The 13,571-nt window shown below is 38.9% G+C and overlaps 1 protein-coding gene across 3 annotated transcripts in view; it reads left to right on the top strand.

The window, feature by feature from the left end:
- Positions 1-13,571, top strand: part of LOC128690266 (glycerol kinase 5) — a 77,504-nt gene that overhangs the window by 36,456 nt on the left and 27,477 nt on the right. For all 3 annotated transcript variants that reach the window (XM_070090576.1, XM_070090574.1, XM_070090575.1), the window contains exons 7-10: positions 305-496; positions 3,327-3,453; positions 5,346-5,450; positions 9,432-9,526. In XM_070090576.1, coding sequence (XP_069946677.1) covers positions 305-496; positions 3,327-3,453; positions 5,346-5,450; positions 9,432-9,526 — 519 coding nt within the window. The remainder of the gene's footprint in view (positions 1-304; positions 497-3,326; positions 3,454-5,345; positions 5,451-9,431; positions 9,527-13,571) is intronic.

The following is a 13,571-nucleotide window of genomic DNA, read 5'->3' as shown; positions in this document are numbered from 1 at the left end:
ACCCTGCCTCAGTGGGAGACAGCCGACTTGTTAAAAAAAAAAAAGTTTTACATATGCCTGAAATGCAGGTTGTGATTTTTGCGTCAACTAAAACAATAATGCAGTATATTTATTGGAAATTTTCCGTATGTTCTTTCTATTCCTGTGTTCTGTGTCTACTTTTTTGTGTAAACTAACAGTACGTATTACTAAAGTACAAGTTGTAGTTCTGTAGCAGTAGTATCATTATTATAAAAGAGGATTTGTCATTAATTTTCAAACAACTAAGAGGCAGTTTTTTGGTAATTAATTTGATTTCTGGCAGATTCACGCTACTGATTATTCCAATGCTAGTGGAACAGCATTGTATGACCCCTTTATAGAGGACTGGAATGAGTTTTTCCTTAAACTCTTCAAAATGCCAAGAAGCATTTTCCCAGAGCTGCGGCATTCTGTAGGAGACTGGGGAGTGTGTTCACCCAAGTTTTTCGGAGTTCCTGTACCAATCACAGCAGTGGTAAGCTTACGTGTCTTACATTTGATTCCCTAATATACAGTATTTATAAACCAATGTTGATCACTTAGCCTGGTTACTCTTGAGTGTTTTCTTATATATAGAACCAAGTTGTGCATAAAAAATACTTCACAGATTTCTCTTACAATTGTACAGTCTCCTCTGTCTGTTCTTTTTCCCATTTTGGATTGGCAAATGAGGGTCATTAATGCTGCATACATTACCAGTCATGCATGCTTTAGTCTTTTAAATAGGAAATATTTAGTAATATTTAATGGTAATATTTAGTGAAGGGATTCAGGGAAACCGGTTATTTTTATATAGCCGGACTTGAGTCCTGCAAATGGGAAGTACAATGCCTGCACTCTAAAGGAGGGGTTTTGGGATATTAGCAGTTTGGAGGGATATGTTGTGTATCTTTATATGTATATGCTTCTAAACTGTTGTGTTCTGAGCACCTCTACAAAAACAGTGATTATGTATGAGTGAGGTGAAAGTGTTGAATGATGATGAAAGTATTTTCTTTTTGGGGATTTTCTTTCTTTTTGGGTCACCCTGCTTCGGTGGGAGACTGCCGACTTGTTGAAAAAAAAAAAAATATACATTATGTTGTAGGTAGTAGGTTGGTAGACAGCAACCACCCAGGGAGGTACTACCGTCCTGCCAAGTGAGTGTAAAACGAAAGCCTGTAATTGTTTTACATGATGGTAGGATTGCTGGTGTCTTTTGTCTGTCTCATAAATATGCATGATTACAGGTACATCTTGCTACTTCTACTTACACTTAGGTCACACTACACATACATGTACAAGCATATATATATACACACCCCTATGGCTTTTCTTCTATTTTCTTTCTAATTCTTGTTCTTGTTTATTTCCTTTTATCTCCATGGGGAAGTGGAACAGAATTCTTCCTCTGTAAGCCATGCGTGTCGTAAGAGGTGACTAAAATGCCGGGAGAAAGGGGCTCGTAACCCCTTCTCCTGTATATATTACTAAATTTAAAAGGAGAAACTTTTGTTTTTTTCTTTTGGGCCACCCCACCTCAGTGGGATACGGCTGGTACATTGAAAGAAGAAAGAAAGTTATACATTATGAGACACATCTCAGTGGAAATACCTTGGGCCCTGTTGTACTAGGGGTAATGACTTAGGAAACATTTTTGGTAAATATTCTACCTCCCTTTCTTGATCAGCTTTCTAATAAAAAAAAACTCACAAGAGGCAGTTGTGCTTATGGGAGGCTGTTTGATTTCAGTACCTTTACTTTTTTGAAGTTTCTATAATTTGCTGTAAAAAATGAAGAAAATTGTTGCTCATGAGTTAGTGTTCATCATGGATGAAATTAGAGAAACTAACTGCTTTGCTTCATATTGTAAAAGAAAGTCACATTCTTCATATCTATGAGAAGGGTACCTGATGTGATTGAAGACAGAATATAAGAACCATTGCTCTATCATGTTTTATCCACCGTTTGAATACACAAAACTGCTTTACTGCTTAGCCAAAAAGAATTTTGTCTTCCAAGCTCAAATATATTGTGTAAAGGAAGAAAGTTGAGAGTGAACATGGATAAGAGTATGGTGATGAGGGTATCAAATGAGTTAGGTAAAGAAAAAGTGGGAGGGAGTATGGAAGAAGTGATTGTTTTCAGATATTTGGGTGTTGACTTGCCAGCGGATGGGTTTATGGAGGATGAGGTTAACCATAGAATTTATGAAGGAAAAAAGGTGAGTGGTACATTGAGGTATCTGTGGAGACAAAAATGTTATCCATGGGAGGCAAAGAAGGGAATGTACAAGAGTATAGTGGTACCAACACTTTATATTGGTGTGAAGCAGGTTGTAAATGCTGCAGTAAGAAAGAGGCTGGAGGCAGTATAGACGTTGTGTCTAAGGGCAATGTGTAGTGTAAGTATATGCAGAGAGTTCGTAGTGTGGAAATCATGAGGGGGTGTGGAGTTACCAGAAGTATTAATCAGAAGGCTGAAGAGGAGTTGTTGAGCTGGTTTGGCCATTAGAGAGGATGGAGAAAAATAGGATGACTTGGAGTGTGTATATATAGTCCTAGGAAAAGATGGAGGGAGGGGGTGAAAGAGGTTTTGTGTGCAAGGGGCTTGGATATACAGCAGGCATGTGTAAGCATGGTAGATAGTGAATGGAGATGAATGGTCTGTGGGACCTGATGAGCTGTTGGAGTGTGAGCAGGCTAATATTTTGCGAAGGGATTCAGGGAAACCAGTTAGCCGGACTTGAGTCCTGGAAGCGGGAAGTATAGTGCCTGAAGTTTAAAAGAGGGGTTTGAGATATTAGCTGTTTGGAGTGACATCTGAACTGTCTTATCTGAGTGCCTCTGCAGAGACAGTGATTATGTGTGAATGATGGTGAAAATGTTGAATATTGGTGAGTGTTTCTTTTTTGGGTCATCCTGCCTCAGTGGGAAACAGGTGAAGTGTTGAAAAAAGAAAATTTTTACTTCTTGGAAAACATTGCTTTGAACCATTACAGTCACTACTGTAGAAAATATCAACAAAAATACAACAATGGGAAACATTGTCAGGAAGTAAAAAATAAGAATAAGACTTGGTACACTTAATGAGAGCAACTGACGACTTATATAAAAAGCATTCAAGTCATACCATTCTGTGGTGGCAATGAATGAATGATATAACAATTTTCTTTTAAAAGTTGTACAGTTTCATCAATATTAAATACCTGGAAAGATATGAACCAATAGTATACAAATTATGTAGAAAATTTTTTCTAGTTACTGGATTTGGTTTAAAATTTATTTAAATATTACATCATTAATATTGATATATTTTCCTTAAAGGTGTCAGATCAAGGTGCTTCCCTGTTTGGTTCATGTGGGTTTCAGCGAGGGGACGTCAAGGTCTCTCTTGGGACGGGTGCTTTCCTCGATGTCAACACTGGCAACAAGGCCCATGCTTCTGTCAAAGGTTAGAGTCAGTTACCTCTACACATGCTTGCATGTGATATTCCTCATTGTTTTATTTTACCCTTTCACTGTCCATTCTTTTAAAATGGTAGAGAATTACTCAGTTGCAAAGTTAGCAGTCTTTGAGTCAATTTTGCCCACTTTGAGACCTATTATATGCCAATTCCATTGCTTCATTCATCAAATTCTTTGCTATTTCACTAGTATGCCTTCTGTTCTATCTATTGAGCACAAGAAACCATCCATTCAACTATTTCAGCCACCCTATAAAGTGCACGGAACTAGATAATTTGCACAATTTTACACACGGTTAAAAAAAAATGCTAATTTAAAAGTAATGTAGACATAACTGGCACTAAAACACCATTTCCTCTGTTCCTTAATTATGTCCTCAGGCCTCTCCTGTATTACACTTGCCTTACATTTTGAATTCTTAATCACTCAAAAATAGAAAATGTACTCTATTTTCTGGATAATAAAATATAACCAGGGATGATTGATCGTGGTTTATGGCATCCCAAAAATTGAATCAGACCTATTAAAAACCCATAAAACAGACTGGGGGTTATAGGACCCAAAATGTATTTATGTAGCTAAGTAGCAGTTAAAAGACTCATTATTTGAAGTGCCTAATTATATTAAACTGCCGGGGGGCACATCTGCCTTAATTCTGTTATGTAGAGAGCCCTGATGAGTCATCCCTATATTTCAATATAAATAGGTTTTTGTTGTAAAACACACACTGTTAAAATAAGTAGGTTATAAAGACAGTATTTTAAAAGTAAAATAAGATATAGTAATGGGAGAAAAGCAAAATTATGGTATTAGTTAAAGAATTGTGCATGGTGATGTTCTGTTGTTATGGGTATAAAAGCAGGAGACAGCTGTACTCATTCTCTTTTGTTGTGGTGAACCCAGACTGGAAAGAACTACCCCACTCTACTTCTGAGCAAAATGTGAGTGGCCCAGGAAGTACGATTTATACTTAACTAATATTTGGATGCTGTAACAATGATACCCAAAGTGGCTACAGTGTGTCAAAACACGGGGCTAAGGCCATCAAGGAGAAAGGAGTAATAATTGTTTCAGATGAGACCATGTGACTAGGTACTATGTGGTGGAAAGCTGGGCCAGACTAACATATGTATATGCTGTAAATATTTATCCATTTAATATATTATTATTGTTGTAAAATGGTTTTAAAATAACCTATCCTGAAAGGAGATGGTCTAAATATGAATGCAAGTATTTCCCTAGAGTTTATAAGGCATTTTTTGACCTACCCTACACCAGAGCATATAGTGAGAACCGTACCATCGAAGCAGAAGAGAGAACAATGTAATGGGGGGGATGGCCTTACCTATTCCTCAGGAATACCTGCAAAAAATAGAATTTTTTTGCTACTTTGAATTCAGTTTCAAACTACTTATGTCCTGAAACCAATTTCAGTAGTATGTCTTCCATTTTATCAAATGATACCAAGAAACAGCCAATACAATCATAAAAACCATCCAAGAGAACACCTCAAAGTTGATCATTTATACCAAACAAGACTAATTTTGCTTTTCCCATCATGCAACACATAATGCAAGCTTTTTTATTTATACTGTGCATACTCACCACACAGATTCATTCTCTCATATCAAGGCCAAAATTTACTGCTCAAAACTTTATCTTAGTGAGCTGAACTCATGACAGAAGATTGTGTGAGAAGGTGAAGTGATTATATTATCTTTCATAAAGAAAAGAAAATGGTTTCCTATAAAATAATTACATATGATACTTTTGAAGTCTAGTAATTTTTGTTGTGCAAATATTTAATACACAGTATTGAGATTCTCAATGAACTGATGAAATTGATGCCATTCTCTTTGATAATGATTTTTTTTATAGGAATATATCCAGTTCATGGATGGAAAGACAAGGAAGGATTGATACATATGGCTGAGGCATCTTCAAATGACAATGGTACTGTAATTGAATGGGGCAAACAAATTGGTAAGTCTGTAGAACTATTTTTACATGCTGTAACAATAAATATCAAATTGGGGAGGAGGAGTATGGAAGAAGTGAATATTTTCAGATATTTATGAGTTGACATGTCGGCGGATGGATTAATGAAGGATGAGGTTAATCATAGAATTGATGAGGGAAAAAAGGTGAGTGGTGCGTTGAGGTATATGTGGAATCAAAAAAATGTTATCTATGGAGGCAAAGAAGGGAATGTATGAAGGTATAGTGGTACCAACACTCTTATATGGGTGTGAAGCTTGAGTTGTGAATGCAGCAGCGAGGAGGCGGTTGGAGGCAGTGGAGATGTCCTGTCTAAGAGCAATGTGTGGTGTAAATATTATGCAGAAAATTCGGAGTATGGAAATTAGGAGAAGGTGTGGAGTTAATAAAAGTATTAGTCAGAGGGCTGAAGAGGGGTTGTTGAGGTGGTTTCGTCATTTAGAGAGAATGGATCAAAGTAGAATGACATGGAGAGCATTTAAATCTGTAGGGGAAGGAAGGCGGGGTAGGGGTCGTCCTCGAAAAGGTTGGAAGAAAGGGGTAAGGGAGGTTTTGTGGGTGAGGGGCTTGGACTTTCAGCAGGCGTGCATGAGCGTGTTCGATAGGAGTGAATGGAGACGAATGGTATTTGGGACCTGACGATCTGTTGGAGTGTGAGCAGGGTAATATTTAGTGAAGGGATTCAGGGAAACCAGTTATTTTTATATAGCCGGACTTGAGTTCTGGAAATGGGAAGTACAATGCCTGCCCTCTAAAGGAGGGGTTCGGGATATTAGCAGTTTGGAGGGATATGTTGTGTATCTTTATACGTATATACTTCTAAACTGTTGTGCTCTGAGCACCTCTGCAAAAACAGTGATAATGTGTGAGTGAGGTGAAAGTGTTGAATGATGATGAAAGTATTTTCTTTTTGGGGATTTTCTTTCTTTTTGGGTCACCCTGCCTCGGTGGGAGACGGCCGACTTGTTGAAAAAAAAAAAACTATAAATCACTTAGTATATAATTTTATGCTTTTTTAAAAGTGTTTTTAAAAGATCTGGGGGATGATATGATTGGTATAGGTGACAAGGTCCAGGGTAGCAGATCAACATAGTAAGCATTTGTCATAGTAGTGTATAATTCAAAATAGTTTAAATTATATTGCCTCTGTAGCTCTTTTCAAAGTTGGGGTTCAGTTTAACCTCAACAACTCAGATGGTCTTGGAATCAAAGCAACATCATCATATGTTTTAGAGGAAGGCAAGGTGTTAGTGGAAAAAATAATGAAGTCCTATACAAGGAATTGCAGGACCATGGGCTCATTATTCATGGGAGAGTATAAAGAAAAGCTTCAGAGATGGAGAATGGCATTTGAAACAATGTATAAAAAGAAATATCGTGAAAGTGAGTACAGAAGAATATAGTGACAAGAACAAATACAAAGAACATTTAGGAAATTAAAGAGTAAAAGTCAGAATAGCATGAAGAAGATCTGAAGTAAGTGAATAGTACAGGTCCATATTCCTTTATCTGAAACCCCTGGGGCCAGTAATGTTTCGAATTTCAGAATATTTTGAATTTCAGAATGAAGGTGGGGTCTAGGGCAGCACCCCATAATCAAACATCAACACTGCAGCAAAAACGTATGAATACTCACACTAAGTGGGTTAAATAAAGACTGCAAATACTACTACGGTTTACATATTTATAGAGTAATATATCGATAAATGAAATAATGAGATAATTATAGACCAGGAACATGATTCCATGCGAGGTAGGTCCAAAGCACCTCCCGGCTTAAACCAGTGACCCACCTAGTCGGGCCAGGTCACATCCATTTATGGAAGGGGCAGCTTAACCTGACTTGACTACTGCTTATACCTATTGTTGAAAATGGTATAAAATAGTGACAAGTTGAAGATTAAGGCATTTGCAGCAGTTGAGTATCTTCATTGTTGAAACGCTCTGCCCGCACAGCAGGCTTCCTCAGTCAAATGCATAGAGAGCAGCATTAATGAAATATTGATGCCATCAGTCCATCAACCTTGGAGAAAAAGTATTTGAGGTGGTCAGTCCATGGAGCTGAACTCTTCTCCAGGCTGAGGGACTGACCACCTCAACTACCCCTTCTCAAAGGTAAATGGACTGATTACATGTACATCATCTTTATTTCATTACTAGTGCTCCCTTTGCACTTGACTGAAGAAGTCCACTATGCAGGCCAAATGCTTCATCAACAAAGACACTCAACTGTTGCACAAGTGTTTATACCTAACCCAACCTTCCTTCACTTGTACCTTTATCTGGAGTTGCTTCCAGAGATCGTTGCCCCCGCTGCCCGGTCCCAGACCAGGCCTCCTAGTGGCTGGTCTGCTTGATCAAGCTGTTAGTGCCCACCACCTGCAGTCCAACATACGCACCACATCCTGGTTGATCAGGAACTGTTTTGAGGAATCAGTCGAGTTCCCTCTTCAAGACAGCTAAGGGTTTGTTGGTGGTCCTCCACCTTGGTTTTATGTACCGTGTTTCCTCTATTGTTGTATAATACGAGTGAACAGCATTTCGACTTCAAAATGTTTCCAATAAATTTCCTAAGTGTTTGCACATGCCATTTCCTTAGCTTAATTTTGTCCTTGCAATGTAACAATCAAATTGCAATAATAATAATAATAATAATAATAATAATAATAATAATAATAATAATAATAATTTTTTTCTAAAAGTACATTATTCAAGTGATACAGACTTAGGTAACACTGTTGGCATACTGGAAAGCTCCTCGTTATGCAGAACATTTCAGGCAACTTAGGTTAATCTTGTCCCCCAGGATGCCACCCACAACAGTCGACTAACATCCAGGTACCTACTTAGTGCTAGGTGAACAGGGGTAGCAGGTGTAAGGAAATGTGTTTGTGGAAATCAGTGACATGAAATCCTTCAAAGTCTTCATCTGTAGGTTTATTTACATCAAAGATTGTTTTAGGCCAAAGTCTGTACCTAGCACAGTCACAAAATAAAAAGCAAAAACAAAATATCAGTGAACAGCAGATGCATGTGTGAACACTACAAGTGCTGAGACACAACTGACCCCTGAGTTATGTAGAGATGACTGACACTCCACACTCCACGAAAAAACTTTGGCTTTCGGAACTTTTCGAATTTCAGAATTTTGGAAGAAGGAATGTGGACTTGTACTGTATTTATTTATATAACAGTGTATATGTATCTCTCCATGGGAAAGTGGAACAGAATTCTTCCTCCGTAAGCCATGCGTGTCATAAGAGGTGACTAAAGTGTCGGGAGCAAGGGGCTAGTAACCCCTTCTCCTTTATAGTACATGACTAAATTTGAAAAAAGAAACTCGTCCTTCTTTTTAGGTCACCCTGCCTTGGTGGGATACGGACAGTTCATTAAAAAAAAAAAGTATATGTATCAGCAGATTGTTCTGTGAAGAACTGAGCTAGTCACAGAACAGAGGAATTTCAATAAAAATGTTAGTTGATAAAAAATAGGAATTTTGTCATTTGTTGTTGGTGGTGACAGTTTTGGATGTCATTAATGTTGCAATAAAAAACAAGATGAAATACTTAAGAGATGTTTTGTCAGAGATCAGTTTCCGATGTTAGTGTTATGAAAAGAATAGTGATGACATTAAAAAATGGTGCCTACCTGGAGGGTGTTCCGGGGGTCAATGGCCCTGCAGCCTGGTCCAAGATCACCAGGTGTGGTGGTATATTGTTGGTCATGTACAAAGATTAAGCAAGATAGCTCGTAGCTTGGTAAAGAGATTGTGAGATTGTATAAGTTTGGGGTGGCTGGAAGGAGAGTATAAGAGACATCAAAGGAAGAATTAGAGGCAATATAATTATTGAGTGAATGATGTTGAATGTTTCCATTTTTGGGGTCACTGATGTAGTTAAAAACTTTGTTTCAAATTAGACACCAGCTATAGATTAGCAGTAAAGTAATAAGGTACCATTATTGCAGGTTTGTATGACAACGCTTCAGTAACATCAGAAATGGCAAATTCAGTGAAAGGTCCAAACACTGTATTCTTCATTCCTGCATTCCAAGGAATTCAGGTATACTTTTGATTTATTCATTAAATGCTTTAAGTTATCTGTAGGTGCTCTTTATGAGAAATGCCTCAGTTAATGCTTTAATGTCTTTATTCCAGTATTCCTATATACAGAACATAGAAGCAGTATTATCTTGGTATAGTAAGGAAGTGGGCAATATGTAGCACACAAGATTTATGAAAATTTAGGTTAGAGTTTATTATAATTGTTTACTAATTAATGCTATAATTTTATCTTATTTGATGACTAATTTATTATTAACACACTGGCCGATTCCCACCAAGGCAGGGTGGCCCGAAAAAGAAAAATTTTCACCATCATTCACTCCATCACTGTCTTGCCAGAAGGGTGCTTTACACTACAGTTTTTAAACTGCAACATTAACACCCCTCCTTCAGAGTGCAGGCACTGTACTTCCCATCTCCAGGACTCAAGTCCAGCCTGCCGGTTTCCCTGAATCCCTTCATAAATGTTACTTTGCTCTCACTCCAACAGCACGTCAAGTATTAAAAACCATTTGTCTCCATTCACTCCTATCAAACACACTCACACATGCCCGCTGGAAGTCCAAGCCCCTCACACACAAAACCTCCTTTACCCCCTCCCTCCAACCTTTTCTAGGCCAACCCCTACCCCGCCTTCCTTCCACTACAGACTGATACACTCTTGAAGTCATTCTGTTTCGCTCCATTCTCTCTACATGTCCGAACCACCTCAATAACCCTTCCTCAGCCCTCTGGACAACTGTTTTGGTAATCCCGCACTTCCTCCTAACTTCCAAACTATGAATTCTCTGCATTATATTCACACCACACATTGCCTTCAGACATGACATCTCCACTGCCTCCAGCCTTCTCCTCGCTGCAACATTCATCACCCATGCTTCACACCCATATAAGAGCGTTGGTAAAACTATACTCTCATACATTCCCCTCTTTGCCTCCAAGGGCAAAGTTCTTTGTCTCCACAGACTCCTAAGTGCACCACTCACCCTTTTCCCCTCATCAATTCTATGATTCACATCATCTTTCATAGACCCATCCGCTGACACGTCCACTCCCAAATATCTGAATACATTCACCTCCTCCATACTCTCTCCCTCCAATCTGATATCCAATCTTTCATCACCTAATCTTTTTGTTATCCTCATAACCTTACTCTTTCCTGTATTCACTTTTAATTTTCTTCTTTTACATTCATTCTTTTCTTTTACATACCCTGCCAAATTCATCCACCAACCTATGCAACTTCTCTTCAGAATCTCCCAAGAGCACAGTGTCATCAGCAAAGAGCAACTGTGACAACTCCCACTTTATGTGTGATTCTTTATCTTTTAACTCCACGCCTCTTGCCAAGACCCTCGCATTTACTTCTCTTACAATCCCATCTATAAATATATTAAACAACCATGGTGACATCACACATCCTTGTCTAAAGCCTACTTTTACTGGGAAATAATCTCCCTCTTTCCTACTTACTCTAACTTGAGCCTCACTATCCTCATAAAAACTCTTCACTGCTTTCAGTAACCTACCTCCTATACCATACACCTGCAACATCTGCCACATTGCATCCCTATCCACCCTGTTGTACGCCTTTTCCAAATCCATAAATGCCACAAAAAACCTCTTTGGCAGAGAGCATGCATAGTTCCTTTGTATAAAGGCAAAGGGGATAAAAGAGAGTGCAAAAATTATAGGGGGATAAGTCTGTTGAGTGTACCTGGCAAAGTGTATGGTAGAGTTATTATTAAAAGAATTAAGAGTAAGATGGAGAATAGGATAGCAGATGAACAAGGAGGCTTTAGGAAAGGTAGGGGGTGTGTGGACCAGGTGTTTACAGTGAAACATATAAGTGAACAGTATTTAGATAAGGCTAAAGAGGTCTTTGTGGCATTTATGGATTTGGAAAAGGCATATGACAGGGTGGATAGGGAGGCAATGTGGCAGATGTTGCAGGTGTATGGTGTAGGAGGTAGGTTACTGAAAGCAGTGAAGAGTTTTTATGAGGATAGTGAGGCTCAAGTTAGAGTATGTAGGAAAGAGGGAAATTATTTCCCAGTAAAAGTAGGCCTTAGACAAGGATGTGTGATGTCACCGTGGTTGTTTAATATATTTATAGATGGGGTTGTAAGAGATGTAAATGCGAGGGTCTTGGCAAGAGGCGTGGAGTTAAAAGATAAAGAATCACACATAAAGTGGGAGTTGTCACAGTTGCTCTTTGCTGATGACACTGTGCTCTTGGGAGATTCTGAAGAGAAGTTGCAGGGATTGGTGGATGAATTTGGTAGGGTGTGCAAAAGAAGAAAATTGAAAGTGAATACAGGAAAGAGTAAGGTTATGAGGATAACAAAAAAATTAGGTGATGAAAGACTGGATATCAGATTGGAGGGAGAGAGTATGGAGGAGGTGAATGTATTCAGATATTTGGGAGTGGACGTGTCAGCGGATGGGTCTATGAAAGATGAGGTGAATCATAGAATTGATGAGGGGAAAAGGGTGAGTGGTGCACTTAGGAGTCTGTGGAGACAAAGAACTTTGTCCTTGGAGGCAAAGAGGGGAATGTATGAGAGTATAGTTTTACCAACGCTCTTATATGGGTGTGAAGCATGGGTGATGAATGTTGCAGCGAGGAGAAGGCTGGAGGCAGTGGAGATGTCATGTCTGAGAGCAATGTGTGGTGTGAATATAATGCAGAGAATTCATAGTTTGGAAGTTAGGAGGAGGTGCAGGATTACCAAAACTGTTGTCCAGAGGGCTGAGGAAGGGTTGTTGAGGTGGTTCGGACATGTGGAGAGAATGGAGCGAAACAGAATAACTTCAAGAGTGTATCAGTCTGTAGTGGAAGGAAGGCGGGGTAGGGGTCGGCCTAGGAAAGGTTGGAGGGAGGGGGTAAAGGAGGTTTTGTGTGCGAGGGGCTTGGACTTCCAGCAGGCATGCGTGAGCGTGTTTGGTAGGAGTGAATGGAGACAAATGGTTTTTAATACTTGACGTGCTGTTGGAGTGTGAGCAAAGTAACATTTATGAAGGGGTTCAGGGAAACCGGCAGGCCGGACTTGAGTCCTGGAGATGGGAAGTACAGTGCCTGCACTCTGAAGGAGGGGTGTTAATGTTGCAGTTTAAAAACTGTAGTGTAAAGCACCCTTCTGGCAAGACAGTGATGGAGTGAATGATGGTGAAAGTTTTTCTTTTTCGGGCCACCCTGCCTTGGTGGGAATCGGCCAGTGTGATAATAAAAAAAAATAAAATATTATATGTTTCACTGTAAACACCTGGTCCACACACCCCCTACCTTTCCTAAAGCCTCCTTGTTCATCTGCTATCCTGTTCTCCGTCTTACTCTTAATTCTTTCAATAATAACTCTACCATACACTTTACCAGGTATACTCAACAGACTTATCCCCCTATAATTTTTGCACTCTTCTTTGTCTCCTTTACCTTTATACAAAGGAACTATGCATGCTCTCTGCCAATCCCTAGGTACCTTACCCTCTTCCATACATTTATTAAATAATAGCACCAACCACTCCAAAACTATATCCCCACCTACTTTTAACATTTCTATCTTTATCCCATCAATCCCAGCTGCCTTACCCCCTTTCATTTTACCTACTGCCTCACGAACTTCTCCCACACTCACAACTGGCTCTTCCTCACTCCTACAAGATGTTATTCCTCCTTGCCCTATACATGAAATCACAGCTTCCCTATCTTCATCAACATTTAACAATTCCTCAAAATATTCCCTCCATCTTCCCAATACCTCTAACTCTCCATTTAATAACTCTCCTCTCCTATTTTTAACTGACAAATCCATTTGTTCTCTAGGCTTCCTTAACTTGTTAATCTCACTCCAAAACTTTTTCTTATTTTCAACAAAATTTGTTGATAACGTCTCACCCACTCTCTCATTTCCTCTTTTTACATTGCTTCACCACTCTCTTAACCTCTCTCTTTTTCTCCATATACTCTTCCCTCCTTGCATCACTTCTACTTTGTAAAAACTTCTCATATGCTAACTTTTTCTCCCTTACTACTCTCTTTACAT

Source organism: Cherax quadricarinatus, chromosome 32, assembly GCF_038502225.1.
Source record: "Cherax quadricarinatus isolate ZL_2023a chromosome 32, ASM3850222v1, whole genome shotgun sequence".
Classification (NCBI taxonomy): domain Eukaryota; kingdom Metazoa; phylum Arthropoda; class Malacostraca; order Decapoda; family Parastacidae; genus Cherax; species Cherax quadricarinatus.
Note: the sequence above shows the minus strand (reverse complement) of the source record. Positions and strands in the feature narration are given on the sequence as shown.